Below are 20292 nucleotides of genomic sequence, written 5' to 3'. Positions count from 1 at the left end.
CAATCTGCCACCAAACAGCACAGGCCAAAATCAAAGGTCACTTCACCATGATGCCCCTATGCCAGATGGGCACACCAGACATGAAAATACATATGTTAAGACACAAATGAAGAACGGTAAATGATGAAGTAATCTCTCTTACATCAGGCTGTTCTTCACACACTATTTTGTACACATCTGTTCAGTATTTTACTAAGAAGATAGGCAAGCATCACCTGGATATATAACGCATTCAACTTCTGTTCCAGATACAATGCACGAGGATTTGAGAATTTAGAGAAAACTTGTAAGTGGGCTATTAGTTGCCTGTAAAAGAAAACATTGGTTTAAAATGACCAGAAGACATAATCCTGCATTATTATAAGCTATTTCAGAAGTTTCATTAAAATTAACAAGAAAGAAAAAAAAACCAAACAACGCAAAGCCAGCACAACACAAGAGGATCCTTAGTCTACATGCCTCCATTTCAGAGACACAGCAAGAGGAATCCTCTTCCCACTCCTAAGCACCTCCTTCCAGACATAATTTAATGGCATAGAGAGGGCCATTTCCTCAGCAGCACTAGATGGGCTCAGCTTCTCATGTCAAAGGAATATAATCAATCAGAATGCAGCTTGCTTCTCTCTGCCAGACCAGCCTGGAACACCAACAGATAAATTTACCTCTATTTATTCACTTGTCCTTAACTGGTGGTCATTTTGCTCCTATCAACATGAAAGGCTGCATTTAGCAACAGACTGTGCTGGATTTACACCAGGCAAGCACAGAGGGGAGTTAGTTCCTCTAGAAGTGGCAGTGTCATCCCACATCTGCTCCACCTCCACTATGTGGGAGCAGAGAGAGATGACCTAGATAAGGAAGGTGTGAGATCTCTACCAGATGCGCTGTGGGGCTAGTAGAGACTTTCTGCATCCAGTTGCACCCTCTGGCAATTTACACTGAACTCTCCTGCCACTTGGGCTGGGCCACTCTCCTCCGTGGCTGGGATCAGCCAAAGGACAAGTAGGACACCTTCCAATAACTCCACCCTGAGCCTGGGGCAGGCAAGGGTCCTCCTTCTGCCTCAGCTAGCCCTTGCGGGCCGAGGGCTCTTCTACTGTGGCACAAGCCTAACTGTATGAACCACACAGGGGAAAGATGAAGGGAGGTCACTCCAGAACTCAATAATACACCTCCAGTAAATCTTTTATGCCTTTGTTACTGCTACCAGCACTAATGTTTCCACTTAAGTACACGGACATTTTGAGATGAAGGCTTAAAAAAGAAACAAACCAAAACACAGATCTTGGACTGTCACTATGTTTGAATTGCTGCTCATTTGCTCAGTTACAAGCCAGAATCTGGGAATAAAATGAAACACCTATAAAATACCTGGGATTAAATGACAATTCAGATTATATATCAAATGTGATCCAACATGTAAGGTGACATTTTAAAGTTCTCTGTCATTACAAGGCCCATCCCTTCCAGAAAAAGTGGCAAAATACAAACCCTTGTGGTGTATTTCTAATGGACATTTGACAGAGGTCATCGGGGTAAAAAGACTCAGATTAGACAAATTGTGGAGACTTCATACAAAGAGTCACTTTCTCCATGTATTCAGCACTGCAATGACATTACAACAACATGTAGCTTCAGTGTAAAACACCACCTAAAAAAACCTCTTTGTCCCTAAAGACAAAAAATCCTAACCAGGATCAAGACTGATAACAGGTAGGCAATGGCAGAATCCCAGTCTGAAGTCTTATTTTTTGAAGTGCTTGGCAATACCTACGGTTTTAAAAGACAAACAGATACACACAGAGAACCCAGGGGAATGCAGATACAATAGCCTCCAAAAACTTCAAAATACCATGTAATTTCAGCTTAAAGTAACAAACCACAGACTGTCAGCAGGTAATGAGATAATGATAAAGCCTAGGCAGAGTCTTTGGATATCTAATACTGTGCAGGCAGAGTTTCTGACTCTAAGGTGCTTACAGTCCACTGAAAAATAATGAGGTGCAAGCAAAACAAGAAAAAGGAATATATAAAAACAGCTTTTATCTCGATATGAGTTGCTGAATCTGTCTTTCTGTGAAAACACTAGCAAGAAAAAACTAAAAATACTTACTTAGCAGCAGCTCTTCTTGTTTTCCTTTTTGGTAGTCCCACAGTAACTGGTTCCCCTTCTTCCTTTTCTTCTTCCTCCTCCTCCTCCATAGGAACATCATTCACCTCTTCACCAGGTATTTCTTTTGCTGCTACTGAATCACTAGTTCTCTTTCTGAGATCCTGAGACGGAGCCACCAATGAATCTGCTGGGTAGTACTCATTTCTGTGTTTAAAAAAAAAAAAAGAGGAAGGGATTACAAAGCACAGCATTTTTCAGGGTTTCAGGACAAGAACAACCAATTCCCCCCCCCCCCAAACCCCCATTCTCATTATTAATGGCACTGTGTCTTGGGATACTATATGGCTAAAAATTCCCAAAGTATATTTCAGCAAGTGTATGCTCTTATGCCTAGAAGTTGCAGGATATAAGGCAGTGGGCCAAATACCCTAAAGGAGACTGGAGGTACTTGGTGGAGAGAAGAGAGACATGAATCACTGAAATACTAGAGGTTTGTAAAGTTATGTGGAGGGCATGGGGGTTGCGTTTGCTCAGATGGGCAGATGAACAATGATTATGGCAGTGTGATACTAAGTGAAGAAACTAACTTACTACAGAGTGGTTCAATTTTTCCAGGAAGGGAAGCAAAAGATAGATTTTCTAATTACAGGAAATGAATATCAGAAACCTTCCCTTGCATGAGATCACACCTACTCCATGTGCATCATACTATCTGTATTATCTGATATACGCACATATGCAAGCTCTCCCTCCCGAGGCATGAAACTGAATTAGCCTCTAACAAACCCAGTATTTTCCTCATCTTGGGAAAAATACTTCACTTTCTGTGATTCCAAATTAAAATGCATTTTCTTTTTTTTTTTTAAAAAAAGGATCTTTATTTCCACTGAAATCACTCCCTAATGAAGTAAAGAGGCTGTGACAGAGGGAAGTCAATAAATAAGAGACTGAGCAGCAGAAACTGCCATTTCATTTCAGCCTGCTTCTTCTGTGATGTTTCTAACAGAATTGACATTCCAATCAAAAGGTTACCTTAACTGGAAGCAGACATCTCACCAGCCATGCACTCAGGAAATAAAGGTCTATAATGGGACAGCCATAGTTTTAAAGCTCAGCAACAAATGAAAGCAATGTCCTCTCAACTGAAAAATAAATCTTACCTACCTAACAAATCTCAAAAGAAGAGGAGAAAGTTCCCTCGACCTAGGCTCCACTCTGTCTGGAAACTTATCCAGTGCTTTCCACAATAGAAAACGGAAGTTTGTGTGGTCCAGCCGCTCACTGCAATCTGTTCTAGTCCTCAGCTGCTCCAGGAAGACAGCCCCCACCCCTCCTTCTGGCATCTTCTCACTTTCTGTTTCAGCAATGGTTTCCTCCTGTTCATCTAGTTCATTCTGCAGCTCCATTTCTATAGAACAGAAGAAGAAAAGCTCTTCAGGTTACTTCATAATTGCCAGTAGTAAGGGATCAGCCCCCCATTACAAAAGTAATACTTTTGGTGACATGTAACTGTTTAGACGCCTGTATTTAACACTGACACAAAAGATCTCCACTGCTTAGAAAGTACTCTAGGGTGCCTTACAGCCTCAGCTAACCTCAATTTTCTTGAATAACAGAGAAGTCCGCAAATGGTTGTGTGCTCATGGCTCTATCATGAAATCACAGATGCCATGCACCCATAGGTAAACCTCAAGAGTACACTCAAGAAAGACACTGTTTGCAGGACTTCCACACAATCTATGGAGCAGAAAAATGGTCAGCCCAATTATACAGGTTTTGTGATTGCTTCTGATCAGTCTGGGCAGTCACCTTATGCAGGGACAAAACTGCTGCATGGCTTCCCAAAATCTGCAACTCCCTCCTGAAATGCAGGCACCTTTTTTGTCTTCTTCTTGGTGTTTAGGACAGAAGGAGACACAGTTTTCTCCCAGATCTCTCTATTCCTGCGCTAGACATGATGGTGGTAGTCAAGAACCTGAATTCCCCCATCACACATAAATTTGGGGCACATAAAAACAGTCATGTCACTCACAGTTAGCTGTGTTACTGTTAGAATAATGATTAGGAGCTGTGACTTACCAGCATAGGTAGCAGCTCTCTCCAAATGTTCATAGAAAACCTTCCAGAATTGTTTATTCTCCATTTCCTTTGCATGAGAACTAATGAAGTGTAAGACAGCATGAAATTAAAAAGAAAATAAAAAAACCCATGCATCACTAGTACAGTCTAGTACACCAGTACAAGTACGCTTTGATCACTGCTTTAATGTGGGTGTCCGAAGAGAGGACATCTGCACAACACAGATGTAGCACTTCCTTGCCTTTACTCATGTATCCCATACGTCAATTGCTATTAAAATAATCTGGTTGTATCTCATGACTTCAAATGAGCTTAAATTGAGTAAAAATGTTCTCAAGATTTCTACTGACTTCTGTAAAGTAACATCATTTAGAACTAAAGGAAGAATTAGTATGGGCATATCTTTCAAAGAGCTAGTTCAATATTTTTTAATTAATTTTCTAGTTTGAAGAAGAAAATCCCATCCTCATTAATCATACAACAGAGGGAAAAAAACAAAAAGTCATGCTGAAAGCAGACACTGATGTCGACATTTAGCTCAGCTGTCACCATGGTAAGTCTTCCCTCTCGTTAGTAGGATTTAGAGGTTTTCCAGTAAGGGCAGAAAAGTCAGACAGAATTAACTGAGAGGAACTTCTTGTTCCTTTAAGCATTTGTGAAACACTAATCAAATCCTGCTACTTTTGAAAATTCTGATGCTATTTGACTATACTCATTGTGAATTCCCTTTAATAGTAAGAAAAAATCAGAAACCAAGTATCAGTACATACAAGATTGTGATTTGAGATCAAATGTGTTCCAGAACATTTCACATGAAGGTTATCCTGCACAAATATCTTCAAAGTGGACATTTTTAGCTAAGCTTTTGTTCACAAAAAAATGGAAAGAATGTTCTGTAAGACAACCACAGATTGCAGCACCCAACTGCATATACTCACGTTATGAGTTCAATGACAGGATCCCACAGAGGGCTGAAGTTAATATAAAGCATTCCTAGCAAATACCGAAGAGGCACCTAGAATGACACACAGTACCATCTCGTTGAGATGTAAAAAACCGTATCTTGAAGACCAATCAGCCTTCTCTTAACCTTTTTTTGTCTCAAAGAGGAAAGGATGATCAAAGTTGTTCTCAGAAGTGTGACAAGTTATGAAGCACATAACACACTGCATCACTCATTATCTCATAGCTGCATGAGGAAATCTAGAGCTTTTACTATAAGCTGCACTGAGATCCTGTCACCATACCTACACTGTGAATGTGCAAAAAGCAGTTCAGCCCAGCAGACGATATGGCTTGCCTGCCTCCCTCTCAAACTTCAGGGCTGCTATAGCAGCATTAGGGACCTCAGAAAGAGGAAAGTTTGCCCTGAGGAGTCTTCATTGAACTAGGACTAGAAGCATGGCCTCCAGACAGGCTCCTTGCTCACCTACATGCAGTAGAACTGATCTACAGTCCTTGTTCACAGGAACTTACAAGTCAATGTAAAAAATTTATACAGGTACAGCAACAGCCAGAAAAATAACAGTAATAAAAAAAAAACCCTCCCACCAAATCCACGATCATTTAACTAGTAAAACTGTGACCGTTCCAACATCCAGAAAGTGAAATCCCCTTTAGCTCAGCAGCAGAGGAGATTCAACAGTCACAGGTGCACAAGATTTTCATTCTGCAGCAAGATCCAGAAGCTAGGATCTGCAATGACAGATGGGAGTTCACATATGGGAGTTCATATCAAAACCTGACTAATCTGGTTGTGAGCCATTTATCAAGATACTACTGTTGTTCTACTAAATATCCAAGAAAACAACAGTCCTAAACACAATGGCAGCTCTGATCTCTACCAAGTATTCTAAAACATAATCTGAGAGCTCACTGATTTTTTAATGAATGCTCATTAAAAGCTCTGCAATCCATGTGATGGAGCAGAGAATGCTCTCTTGGAATAAAGGAATGAGACAACTGCTTTTTGACTTTAACTACTTACCTCCTGCAAAGATCCACTTGGTATTGCAGGCTGCACTATATCACATCTTAGTTTCCTCAAATAGAGAAGCTTCTCCCTGTAATCGTTCACTGTCGCTGGCACAAGTTCTGCTTGAAGTAATATGGCAAATACTGTCTGGAGTTTGCCTGTGCTGTCACCCTGAACAAACAAGTGACATGCATTTTATTAAGAGTATCCTTTTCTCATTGAAAGGTATTTCAACAGAATTGACCAGAGTCCCAGCCATTTTTGGATCAAAGAACAAAGTTGAGAGACTTGCTCTAGTTCCACCACTTAGGCATCAAAACTCACACATCAGAAAATATCAGGAGGCAGGAAGACAAACAGATAAAACTGGAATGTGAAAGCACAAAAGCAGAGGACAACCTCTACCAAACACATTCTTTTTTTCTGCAAAGTGGAAAACAGTTAACACACAACATCAAACAAAGATGGCTTCGAAATGCTGCATGTAAAGTTTTAGCCCTACCTCAATCTGTGTAGAAGGTGGATTCTCAAAATGGTTTAGAATTCGAACAGTCAATAGCCGGACCTATCCAAAGTGGAAACATATGTCAGAAGCATGCAGGAGAATGCAGGCTACATATGCAGATACATACACATCTACACAGAGGTTAACATTTTGCACTGAAGGCTGATTTCACTAGGTTCCTCCCAGAGCTGAGAAATGGATGAGGTCCAGTAGTCTAGTAGGCAATTCAAAATGAATACGTTAGGCTGCTACTCTGCTTCACCCTAAGGGAAGAGGCAAGCCTTGCAGGTCTAAAAGTTAACAACTCATGCCCCACAGCAACCTCTTAGAAATGGACGCAGTCCTAAACAGATACCACAGAAGTAAAGTTTTACACAATCTCATGTTTCGCCTTTCAGTCTTCGTCACTTAACTCAGTTTACTTAAGTTACATTGTTAAAATACAAATTATCTTGCATGTGCTCAAAAAAGCAGATTACCTTAGAAACACCAGTGGAAATATTAGGATGCAACTTCTCAAACAAGTCCATTAGGTTCCCTTGGGAAAGGGGCTCCTGGCAGCCACAGAATGCTAACCTTGTGTAATAGAGATCAGCCAACAGCAGTGCAGAGGGGTCTGAAGGGAAAGCACTAGAACAACAGAGTGTTTTATTAGCATATGGAGAGCACTGCAACAATATAAATATTTGAAAATAAGGCAGTAGTGACGGTAACAGTATTAAGATGAAAATTCCATGTGACTTCAGACTCTACTGGCACCAGCAGCCCAGTGAAGTCAGACTTCATCGGCACGCTGGCCTGCTGCCTCAAAGCCCAATAACACATGAGAGCCCAAGAGGCATGAGATTCCTCCTTTGTATTAATCGGGCTTGTCAAGCTCAGGATAGCAAGGCTGGACCTGTCCTCCCCCAGGTACCCAGTCAGTGGTCAACTTCAACTGAAAGAAAATAAGCCAGGCCTAGCTGAGATATGAGGAGTCCTGCCTGCCCACAGGGAAACCTCCTTCTGCTACTTTCAGCCCTTGCTTTAGGTGGGTTTCACCCCAAGCCCAAAGGTGTCAGAAAAACACTAGACTGAAGCTCCCTGCTAAGACTTCCTGTCTGATCTGGGCAAGCTGTTTCATCTCCATGCCTCAGACATGGGCACCATGATTTCCTAACTGAACAGGATGTTTGGAAGCTCAAGCCACTGAAGACTTGGAGATGCTCCAGCACAACAATGGGAGACAAGTTCAGCAGGATTTGCTGGAGACTGACCTTCCTCGATCCCTCCAGCCTCTCAGTTATGTGTGCTAATTATAAGCAGAACAGAGTTACAATAAATAAAATGAAGCATACAAAACCTCCTCCCACTGTGCAGGGAGTGGTGGAATCCCAACACTACCACAGACTGCAGCATTTGAGGCTACTGACACAACTCAGAAAGCACTTTCCTATCTCTTTTATCATCATAATGTAACATACAGTTACTAAGCTTGGCGATCCTAGGTGAAACTATAACAAGCATATTTGGCACACTACCCTGAACCTCAGAAAACTTCAGTTTGCAGAGAAAATATCACTGAACAGGCACTACATCTACCCGGTTCTACAAACAGTGCCTACAGCACTGCTATCTTACATAACCACAATACTGAAGCAACGCATCGGCGTAAACAGAATGGGCAACACACAAAGAAGCATTTTTGCCTACATTAAGGCAAAGTAAACTCACTGCGCATTGGAAAATCATGAAAAGATCACAGAACAGGCAGAGTTTACTTACGTCACCAAGCTCTTGACACGCTCCACAGGTAACAAATGGAGTATTTCAGAAGATTCTGCCAAACTAAGGAGAGTGCTTACAGCTTGGCAGGCCACAAACAGGCTTCCTGGAGCAGGGAGAGAACAAGAACAGCCTGTATATTTACTCAGCTCTCAACGACTTGTGTTTGTATGGTGATTGCCCATCCTGAAATGGCTGGAGTCACAGAAATAGGATAATATATGGATCCCAGAAATGGCATGTGTATTTCCTAACCATTATCATAACCGTAAAGGAAACGGTCCTCTGGCTATCAAAGTAAGTGCCTACTTATTTTTGCAAGCCAGCACAGAAATCTGTGAGCAGCTCCCAGTTTGCATCTGTTTCTATCACACCTGCATATACAGAGAACAGAGATCTGGAGGTAAACACTGTTGCAGGAGTCTCAGATAGCTCTATGCTATAAATGATACTCAGAAATGAAGAAATGCTGCCCAAGTTGATATGAATGCAGCAAAAGAGAAGCAAAAATATATACTGATGCTACCACACAGGTGCCTATAAATTCTGGCACTTCAGCAATGCACAGTACGAGATCTACAAAGCCGTTCCGATACTTAAAAACTGAATATTTGTTAGTGCATGGAAGGAGGGTTTGCTGAACTTTGCTACGGCAATCATGTCTCCTTCCTAAACCTCTCAGCCTCCTTTAGGGATGGAGGGTTTTCCAGAAGCACAGGAGAGTTAAAGCACTTCTAGGCAAGAAAGGGGAAGGGCAATTCCTTCCCCCTGACACTTCAAAGTCAGCAAGTAGGTTGTTAAAAAAAAAAAATATTAAAAAACATTCCCTTTCCTTTGTCTGTTCCCAAGCAGAACACTGTTCCTAAACCAGGCAAACTGAATAAAGTTTTTAAAGAATATAATTTTCTTACACACTGCCAACTACCATGGTAGAGAAGGGGAAGTGAGCGCTTATTTTCCATTTATTCATTTGAAAATGTCCCTCTATTCCAAGTTGCTCCATTCGCCAGGTATGTGCTGAATCCTGCTCACCATTAATGTCCACAAGGAGCTCCTCAAAGAGAGGAGAACAGCACGTAATGGCAGAATGAAGCTTCTTAGTGTAGGGGCACAGGTTCCCAATATTCATACCATCTGGCAGTAGTATGTCTATGCTGGACAAAGATGGCAACTCCTACTTCATTACAGACACACTTTTATGATCAATAGGGGTAACCACTTCCATACAGGCAGTTATCCCGTAACAGCTGCAGGGTTATCTTGCTGCTGCTCTGTCCCAGAGCAAGCCATCTTCCCTGCACTCCACAACAACCGCAGAAAGACAGCTGGTTCTGGGGGCTGCAGTTTGCCTCAGAGGCCCGGCAAGTCAAATAGGGAGCACAGGGCTGGGGGTGTGCCTTGCACGGGCTGGCAGAGGAGACTGGAGTCCTAGTAGAATGTGAAGGAATTGCAGAGATCATGGAGCTGGAAAGAAAGCCAAAGGATGAAGAAAGTGTCCAGGAACCCTAGTCTGGGAGGAAGGTGAGGAAAATCAAGCAAAAAGTGTAAGATGGGACAACAGGATGCAGAATTGTAGGACTGAGGTTGCATTTGTTTTCTCTTATAGGCAAAGGAAGAAACAACAGCATGCCTCTTGCATGCACATAGAGCTGCTGCAGAGCTGACATGAGACCCAAGAAAAGAAAGTTTGGGTATGCCTTTTTTGACAGTAACTATATTGCCAGTAAATAATCATGACAGCATGCAAACCCTGCAAACAGATCAGAAAAAAGGGCTAAATTCAGCAGGACCATGCTTGACAAAGACTAGAGAAGGAAAAGCAAGAGAGCCAGTTGGCAGATAGATTTAGGAATGTTAACAGAGGCATTATTAAGGGAAAAGACCAGACTCTGGAAAAGCCCTTTCAAACTAAGCGAACCTGGGGATTTCCAACACTTGCAATCTCCCTCATTAACAACTGCACTGTATAATGCGAGCACAGTTAAAACCCCTTTTTTTTTCCCAGCCAGAGAAGGAAGATGATCAATGACAACCAATGCCTGGAGGAAAGATGAACGTTTTAGAATTGGTGCTATCACTGAGGTCAGTGATGGTAATGTCCCCAACTTTGCACTATAGATCTGGAACAGTCCAGCTGGAGTTTGTCAGTCAATAGTCTCTCCTTCACTTGATTGCTTCTGGTTTAGATTGATCTTCATCCTTTCATTTTCCCACTTCCTTCTTTTCCTTCCCAATTATCTGTCTTTCACTTTGCAGAACATTTGCTGCCCCATTATTATTATCAACAGCAAATGCAGAATCCTTTGCTGGAGGGTGTTTCCTCCCAAGCTTTGCTTTTCTAGTTTCACTTGAGCTTGTCAACAGATTTGAATACAATACTACTGCTATTCATTTTCATGCTTTATGTCATCAGAAAAACTCTTTACATATATCTATGTATCAATAAAAAGCAAATAAACAGGAAATAACCATAACTGACCTTTGCAGAGGCTTCCTTTGTCAATGGCTGTGAAGAGAGAGTCTATGAAATTTGTCACACGGTGCAGAGTGTTTGTTTTGTCCATTGATCTGTCCAAAATAAATGGGAAGACTTTATCTCTATGTGACACTGACAGCTACGTGCATAGGAAAGCTTTCTTTGACATCTATCTTTTATTACATTACAGATAGCTCACCCCAAGTCTGAAACAAGCAGCAAACCATTTTTGTTATTTCCGATTCACAATTTAACTTGTAGCATTCACTGCACCTTCTAGAGGTCAGGGCTTAAAACACAGAAACTGAAACATGTCATTAACATTTCTATGTACTAAAGTACTAAAATTAAGGAGTAGGCAATCAAGAAATGGATATCCTATTCCTGACTCTACTACTGTCATTTACTCATGGCACTTCCACACAGCATTTTTTTTTCCTTCTAACCTGTTTCCCCAAACTAGGGTTAGTAATTATTGTCCTTCCCTTAGTACAATGATTTCTGACAGACACTGATTTCAACTAGACAAGTATTACATAAATACATAACAACAGTACCTTAGAATACCCCTTACCTAATATGTGGCAGTACAACCAAGGCAACCCAAGGCTGTGAAAGGTCAGTGATGTCTTCTTTCTCTGGTAAATGGATTAAAGACAATACATGATCCAACACCAATTCTTCTGCCTTTCCTCCTTGTCTTTTACTTGTTTGTTGCCTTGTATTAGAGCTAAAAATAAAAGCAAATGTTTTAGTAACCACTTCCTCCCACAGTGTTCAAAGTTACGTTTGCTACTTCTAGCAAAAAGGACTTGTACAACCTAAGGGATTTTTTTTATTTCTAATGTCCTCCACAGCACAAAACATTAACTAGTCATGATAAGAAGCACCAAACATGGCCCACAGGAAGTGTCAGGTCTGTATTTCAAGTTCAAATATTTCTAGAAGGGAAGATAGTAGTTCTCAGTTGGATACCTTCATAAGCAGGACATATAGCCTCTAGAAGCACCTGAGAGTCATCTCTGAGATTATTGTTAATAACCAATGAACTAATGAATGACAGAAAACAACCAGTGAATTAAAAGTCTGGCGACTTAAAAGGAGTCTCAAGCTAAGCTCAAATCCACAAGCCCATCTGCAGGCAGAAAGGGTTAACATCATACTGGGACATATGAAGTGGAGTACTTCACACCTCTTGGACAGCTATCTTTCCACCCAGTGTGCTTGTAAGAGGGCAGTTAGAAGCTGCATAGGATCCACCCTTCAATAAAAACAGAGCCATTAGAGGTTTCAAAAACAAAATTTACAAGTGAAACCTCAAGGAATTAAGACTGTGGTCCACCGAAAGAAGATTTCAGATGTTTCTGATGATCAAGGCCTGGTATTTGTAAAAGTTGCATACAAAGAGAGAAAATATTTTGCTTTTTGTGTTCCCAGCAGATAAACACAATGAATTTAAACTGCAATAAAGGAAGTTTAGTTCATACACTGAGGACTGGTAAAAAAAACCCAAACAAACACCTGTGTAATCATGAAAACAGTAAGGTACTGGCACAGGCTGCCAGGCGCAGCTTTGGAACCTCCAGATTTGGAGTATTTAATAACAATTCGGTCGGACATCTTTCAGGACTGGTTCAGGACTTGCTAATTCCATCCTAGGCAGCAGATGAGGTATGCAACTCTTGAGATGTCTCCTAGCCCTAATTTCTGCCACTGACATTGCAGGACCATAAAGAAGTCCCAGGTAGGACCAAGGTCCTCTCAGCTAAGTACTCCATATCACTGGAAATCCAGACAGATCATCAGACAAAGAAAACGAGGGAAGAAAACCAAATGTAATTATACTGATTCAACCTTCTGTCCCATTCTATTAAATAAAACTAGGAAACCCCACAGTTATTGCTTTCAGGAAAGATAAAACCTGACATAAAAGGCAATACAAATCACCACTCTGCAGGTAAATGCTTTGAATTATCTGAACTAGAATGATTAAAACAATTGTTACCAGCAGATTAGCAACGGTCATTCTGTGCTTGACAACAGTTACTCCAAATCTAGAGGCTCCAGGAGGAAAGCAGCCACTTCATTACAATAAATATAGCTTTGCAACTAACAGTCACACTGTGCCAGCACAATGCTATATCTGGATTAATTACATGCCCTTTGGTACCCAGCTGTGTTCTATGTTAAGATTATACCACTACTGCCAAGAAAGCTCCTGGACAAGACATGCATACAGGGAAGACAGACAGGCCACAGGCAACAGGTTAATAATAATGAGAACCTGGACTGCAGCACTCACTACAAAGATTAACTGCCTGAGGATGCAGCATGCATGTTAGTGTCACAAATCCCCATCACACGCCTACTGCAACACTTGCTAGTCTTTTTGTATCAGCAATAACCTCTTCAGAGTATCTCTTCTCTAATAATCTCAGAAAAAAAAAATGGGATCCTACTGTATCATTTGGTTTGCAAATCTACCAGCAATGCTGACATTTACACCACTTTGGCTAAAACTGCAGAACAACCTTTATGTAGCTCTGTGCTGCCTTCAGGCCTGCAGCCATGCAGACACATCTAGGTTTGCTAAACTGGAGAAGTCTCACCTGACAGACGATTCAGTGAAAATGAGAGGATACTTTTCAAATGGCATTGAACCAATGGTAGGAGGTTCTGCTTTCACCAGAATGAGTTTAGCCAGAATTGCCATTGCTTCATCCTTTGCAAGGGCATCTGTGCCAGAGAAGCAATGCTCAATATACGTCAGAAAGTATGGAAGAAAATGCTGAAGGGACAAAAAAAACAAACAAACAAAAAAAGGCAGAAAACCAGTCAAGGATTGGTAGGTCTCTTCAATCATGATCAAATCCAAAATCACATGACACCAGCCACAGAGGAATCCAAACAGTGACAAACGAGCATTTGCAAAGCACCAGACGTATCAGTCCTGGTGCCCCAAGACACCAGCCAGTACACAGACATCCTCATCCTCCCACCCCAGCAGGTACAGTGATTTGATGTAAAAACTTACTCTGCCTGAAATCTAGCCTCACCAGGACATTCCCAGTCTCTGACTTTACTTTCACCTCCACTCTGTTTCATGAATTTGATTTCTCCTAGGTCACCAGTTCCAGGCCTGACCTACAGACATCCCTTATTCTTCATTTCCACTTAGCTTCTCCAGGACTCCTCCTCTTCATCTCACCCAAAACAAGGCTACCCTTTTAATTCCCAACAGACTAGCTTCTCTTTGTGAGTATACAGGTATCTGTCACCTTTTCCAACCCCGATCACCATTACTAAACTTCCACACAATGGCATAAGTAATCTCTTTCGCTCTTACCAGGTTATGCCAGAAGTTAAAATAAACATCATGTCAATATACAAAAATGCTTCAGCTTGCAAGGCAGGTAACTATGCTATGGATTTCCTTTTGGCAACAAAAATAAACTAATGCACAAAAGCCTCCACGTACCCTCTCAAATTGCTCCATCATAAACATTGCTTCAGAGAAGTCCAAAAGAAAGCACCGTTCAAATCCACTTGCAAATACCTGCAAGATGCAAATGAAAGGTTGACAAGAACACATTAACAAGAAACATTTCACAGTAAACACTACATTACCTGTGGGACATTTTTTCTGGTTTATGAATCAACCATGCTTTGAATTCTGAGCCATCCAGCCTGGCTCTCTGTTCCCAGCTGGCAGGGTTTGTCAGTTTAGGCACACGCAGCAGTACTATTTCCAGTGATGGGTCAAATACAGACAAGCACAGTCATTTTTAACAAACCCTGCTGGATCCAAGCTGGCTCTGTGCAAAGTCAGCTTACTTACCTCTTTAGTATGATGTGTAAAATGTAAGCTGAAAGTTCTAGACTTAAGACACACCAACTGCTACGAAAAAGCTTAGATTCAAAAGGTTTTTCAATTCAGCATTTTTTCTGTGCAGTAGATTGTAGAAAGTTTACCACCTCATGGTCAGTCAACCTCTGTGCTTCTGAAGGTGCCAAGATAGGAACAGCCCTTTGAAATACTCAGGATCAGTGCTCCTCAATGCCAAGATGTGCGACACAGAAATACACACACAGATATTCCCTCCCCAGACCCTTCAGAAGACAAGGACAACTTTAAGCCTCCTGCTTAATAGAAGCCCACACAAATACCCTCAGATGTTTGAAGGACTGTGTTTCCTGAGCAAAACTAGACTCATGCCACAGGCAGAACCAATCTTACTTCAACACAATCAAGGACGTGTTGAAGACCAGGTGAAATTTGATCTTTTTCAAACAACTGCAACAGCCTTGTTTTCCCATTGTAAATCACATTACATCTTTTCTTTCAAATATTGTTTACACGCACAGTACAACTATGGTCCAAAATTATAATGTAATAAGAAAACTGAAGAATCAGACTCCATAGTAGCATCTCCTATTAACCTTTGCAAGGCTGCATTTGATAGGCATGTATACAGGTAATCCTGTCAATGCTTCAGGAGCAATGGTAGTACTGAAATGTGCCTACCTTTGCACTTTTGAAATGAAACCACTTACCTGAACCTTGTTCACAAAACTAAGCCAAGCTCACTAAATGCTTAGCAACTTAGTGAAAAAATGTACCTTTTTCACTAAGTCCAACTCAATGACCCACTTTATAACCTAAGGCAGAACATGTCCCTTCTCTGTTCTCCCTCCATTATCTACAGAGGCTGTAGGTGTCTGAATCAGAACCTAGTTTTAATTGCAAAAACTAAGGCATTAGGCAGCTTTTCCCTTATCTGTGCAAAAATGTTAAAGGGAACCTTACAGTATATTTCCCGGCATGAAGGAGAATGTCCCGAAATCAGTCTGCTATATGTAACTTAAACTCTAGGATTTTTGCTGTAAGCAGCAGTCCTTGTTACCTTCTCAATAGCTTCCTTGGTCAAAGAATCAGGTAAGAAAACATTCTCGGCCAGCAGGAATGAAGAAATGGTCTTCAGCAGGGTCTTGCAGCAAGATGATGAGAGACCTGGTGTTTGTAACATTTTTATTAAAATCTGAAATGAAAGAGAGAGAACTGGTATTTGTCTATGAAGACAGCGATTGTTTGGTCTGAATGACCTGCACAGTACTTGGAGCAGGAGGACATGGTTTTCTAAAGAACTGTTTCACAGAAATGAATCCTAATAGTCCTGTCGAAGTTTAAAGGCACTAAACCTACATTTTAACCTAATGGGGTCAAACATATGTGTATCTGTTACAACTGTTCTAATCACTGATATGGATCTCCTTCACAGAAGCAGGAACTGGTCTCTAGAAGCAGAAGCCTTGCTTATTTAAAGGACCACACCAGAATTACAGTACAGAGGTAAATTCTCAGTGGATTGGAGAGGTAGCAATACTCAGAATAAAGGTCTCTGTTCATTCAACTCGAATCCTAAGCAAAATGATGCATCAGAAACGTGTAAAAGTGCTTCAGCTGACCACACCTTTTTGTACCAACTGATAATTCTCTGGCACAACAGCCAATGTGATGGTCTGACCTACCTGACAGACATCTTCAGGCAGTGAGATTTTGGATCCATTTGCATGTTCCACTAGGATCAAATAAGCTTGCAGAACCCTCTGCATCTGCTCTGAAACCATACAGCAATTGGCCTTAGTTATTCTCCTCTGTAAGTCTAAGAGTGACCCCTGTTTAAATGAAAAACGAAAGCAAAAACGTTTCAGAGAAATTATCGGACCCTGCAACTTATTCAAGTAAGTTATTGTTACTTGAAAGTGATTCTGAAGAATCAACATCTCATCTGCCCAACAAACTACTGTTGACTCTTGTTCATGTTCAACAAACTAAACCTTGCAGAAACACCGTGTGATTCCCATTATGTGAAAACGCACACCCCAGATTGCTTGGACAGAAACACAAATATCTCATTAGACAAGGGTCTCCTGAAAGGCCAATAGATTACATAGAAAATAGGAAGAAGTACTCGGCCCATGGTACGGAAGCACCCAGCTTTCACTGGAATTATCAGAAGTACTTTTTAAGCATCATTATGCTGATATGGATTCTGTGAGATTACTCATATCACTACACTACACGTAAATATAACTGCTCTGGAACACTCCCATTAGTGTCCCTTTCTGTCCAGAGGATATAAACGAGTATTTTTCTTGATAAGTGCACAGGATTTTTTCAGTCTGATGAATTAAAAAAAAAAACAAAAATACCCCCAACAAACCACCAATATACCTCCAGGCACTTGAAGACAATGTCAAAATGCTCCTTATGGATATGCACTACAGCTGATCTGATCATCTGCTCAAAGGCTTCTCCTACAGTAACCCATGGGAGTTCAATTTCTTCTTCAGTAACAGGCCCCAGCTTTGAAAGAATTAACTTCATGGCCTGCACAGGAAAAGAGCAAATCATGTCCTTATACTTGGAAAATAAATCTAGCAATCCTAAAATTAATTAGTGTATATAGTGCTAAAGTATTCCAGTGAGTTTGATTCTTTGTAGAACAATTACAGGAAAAAAAAGTTATGACTTAAAATCTGAACCATCAGCAAGCAGTTCTATTTTAATATATAAGAATACTACACAGGAATTTCTAAAAACAACCTTTCTATCTCAAAGAATATTCTTAAAAGGCAGCTTTCAGATCCTGTTATGCAATGAACAGCATGCTTATCATCAAGCATCCACCGAGGTGAACACGACAACACTCAGTGGTTTCACTGAGAGTTGCCTAAAGCCCCATTACAGCAACATTTAAACCAACAATCTTTTCTTGTCCTTACCATCTCTGCACAGGAGTGAAACATGTTTCGAACACCCTTGCACATCTCAAAAAGTAGCTGTCCTACACCTTCCACTTTCTCCGGATGCTCCCCCAGGTCACCAAGCATTAAATTGAAGATTGCATTTTTATCAGACACCTACAAAACATAAGGAGAAAAAAAACGGTTATCTTCTATTCAAAGCTGCCAGATGGATAGAGGCAATTAATTGGCTCCATAGCACCACGTTACTCTCCGAGTCCCTCCTTCCCATAACAGTTCAAACTCATTATTTCTGCAACCACAGAAGGAAATTGAAAGCAGGAAAATTATCAGCTATTCGGTTACTACAGCACCTCTGGCCCGAAGATGTACACAGGTCTACTTAGGTCACTGCAGCTGAAATATGTGGGTTTGATTATTCTTATGATTTTAAATGTGTGCATAAATGCACCATTAAACTGACCCCAACTGAAACACAAAGGTTGCTGCACTGGTGTGCAAAGAGACATGTAGCAGCTGATTAGAGAATCAAGTAATCCAACACTGTAACTACAGTCAGAAATACTGCAAGGACTTCTGGCCCAAGATTTTAAAGCCCTCCATTTCTGAGGATTTAACTTGATGTTCAGCATTTTCTGAAAATGAACAAACACATTTGCTTTATTAAGGTCTCTCAACTTAGACAAAAATGAGGATACTCAGATTTGCTAGCCAGTCTCAGAAATCCAGCCTTTTGTGTATTTTGACTAAATAAAACCAAACTACTACTCCCATTCCTTACTCCATGAAAATCTGCTGTCTGATCTTGACTGATATTCCTGGGAACATTATATACTTTGATTTTCAGGAGTGCAAAAAGGTTGTCATGAGAATTTTCTTTCTACAAAGGCCTTAAAGCATTCATGAAAAAGTCAAGAGAGCAAATATGCACTTACAAACTAAAGCCTTCCTTCTGTAAGATTACCCTACCATTTCTAGTCATTTTAGATAAACCAACCACAGCCATGTGGTTTAATTGCTCTTAAAACAGAGCACACCAAGACCTCTGGTTTACCACTGCTGATACAATGTGCATGACATTCTCAGTAAAATACTCTCTAAAAATGACATGCTGGATGCCACTTCAGGCCTTGTTAACCCTTTTTTGGTGAAAACCCAACATTACACATTGAATCCAAGAGCAACCACAGACTGGAGATAGATTCAAAGTACAAACACCTCACTTACCTTTCTCATTAGAAAGACAAAACTTTCGGCAGCAAAGTTTCTGATGTGAAGCTTGTGGTGAGCCAGCAGGGTGCTGTACAGGCTACAGAGACACAAAAGAATCCATTGTCTTAAAGGCAATGCAAGAATTGCCACCGAGTTCAAAATTTTTTCAGTTTACATTGCCACTTTTTACAAACACTAAGAATCTGTCCTCCTAGAGAAGGTAAATACCTTCCTCAACTCAATTCCTTCCCACTTTCCCTGGATAAAGAACAGAGTTTTGCAAAGAAGGTTAAATGATAACACCAGGCAAATTAAGCCACATTCAGAAATACCTTTGAAGTTTCTGGATCCACACAGATTCACATGCAGCATCAAAATTTTCAATATATATACTCAGCAGCAGAAAGTAAACCGAAACTGATTTGATAAGCCACAGACTCTCCTGTGCACTTAAAAGTTTCTAAAGATATAAAATTTACAGGGGTGATAAATATTTGCATGCTGCTGGTAAGTATCAGTAACAGTTGAATGTGGCTCACCACACATTCAGTGCAGAGCGAGCGGTGCCTCAGATTTAAACCAAGCAGAAGTTTTTTCAATATGCTTGATAGCTTTCACTGGGTTGGGGAGGAAATCTGTAACCCCTCTTTTGCTCCATCTGCTCCAAATCAAAACTGGGAGGAAGCAATATGGACACAACGGCTGACAAAAACAAGAGCACTGCTACTACAGCAATGTAAAATTGAAAAAGCAGTCATACTGGGTCAGCCCACAGGTCCATCCAGACCAGTAATCAGTCTAAAACAGCCAGAAGCAGATGCCTGTGAAATGTTTAAAAACAGGACAAGCACATGTAGATCAGCCTTCAACCACCTACAACTCAGGGACTCCTCAAGCCAGCAGTGCCTCCTATGCATCTGGTAACTCCCTCCAGATGGGTCAGTTTCTCTACAGTGACCTTCCACAACCACAGCATCCTGTGGCAACGAGTTTCAAAGCATATAAAACTGCATATCTCATCTGCTCTCATTAAACAGACAGGAAGAAAGAAAAAACATAAAGGAGAAAATACTGGGCAAGGAATGATTAAAGACTTGAGGAATTCATTCAATGTCATAAGCCCAGGTGTCTGCAACTCGGAAAGACAGAAATTATGGAATTATGACAGAGGTACCTGACAGATACTTAGGGGACCTGTGTTGAATTCAGACTTGGTCACAGATTTTCAAGATGACTCTGACAATCCAGTGTCTTTCTGAGCTTTGTTCACCCAGCTGAACTGGATGCTTCCTCTCAAATTCCCACAGGAGGAAAGGAGATCGAAAGCCCAAATCTGCAGCCCAACCCACATCCCTCCTCCCGTACAGTGGCCTGTAAAAGTCAGCAGGCTCTCAAATGGA

The 20292-nt window shown here is 41.0% G+C and overlaps 1 protein-coding gene across 1 annotated transcript in view; it reads right to left on the bottom strand.

Annotated features, from left to right (window-relative positions):
• Positions 1-20292, bottom strand: part of UTP20 (UTP20 small subunit processome component) — a 61978-nt gene that overhangs the window by 38698 nt on the left and 2988 nt on the right. Inside the window, exons 6-23 of the mRNA XM_057425600.1 lie at positions 18908-18989; positions 17699-17836; positions 17148-17303; positions 16442-16588; positions 15817-15951; positions 14391-14468; positions 13522-13700; positions 11487-11642; positions 10916-11004; positions 8437-8542; positions 7152-7302; positions 6670-6732; positions 6180-6338; positions 5131-5207; positions 4193-4272; positions 3278-3521; positions 2114-2317; positions 216-306 (exon numbers count right to left, since the gene is read on the bottom strand). Coding sequence (XP_057281583.1) covers positions 216-306; positions 2114-2317; positions 3278-3521; positions 4193-4272; positions 5131-5207; positions 6180-6338; positions 6670-6732; positions 7152-7302; positions 8437-8542; positions 10916-11004; positions 11487-11642; positions 13522-13700; positions 14391-14468; positions 15817-15951; positions 16442-16588; positions 17148-17303; positions 17699-17836; positions 18908-18989 — 2335 coding nt within the window. The remainder of the gene's footprint in view (positions 1-215; positions 307-2113; positions 2318-3277; positions 3522-4192; positions 4273-5130; positions 5208-6179; positions 6339-6669; positions 6733-7151; positions 7303-8436; positions 8543-10915; positions 11005-11486; positions 11643-13521; positions 13701-14390; positions 14469-15816; positions 15952-16441; positions 16589-17147; positions 17304-17698; positions 17837-18907; positions 18990-20292) is intronic.

The sequence above is a fragment of the Pezoporus wallicus genome, unplaced genomic scaffold (genome assembly GCF_028554395.1).
Source record: "Pezoporus wallicus isolate ANWC-B61680 ecotype Strahan unplaced genomic scaffold, APGP_CSIRO_Pwel_v1 scaffold_3294, whole genome shotgun sequence".
NCBI classification, from domain to species: Eukaryota; Metazoa; Chordata; class Aves; order Psittaciformes; family Psittacidae; genus Pezoporus; species Pezoporus wallicus.
The sequence above is the reverse complement of the archived record's forward strand: the minus strand, read 5'-3'. Positions and strand labels throughout refer to the sequence as shown.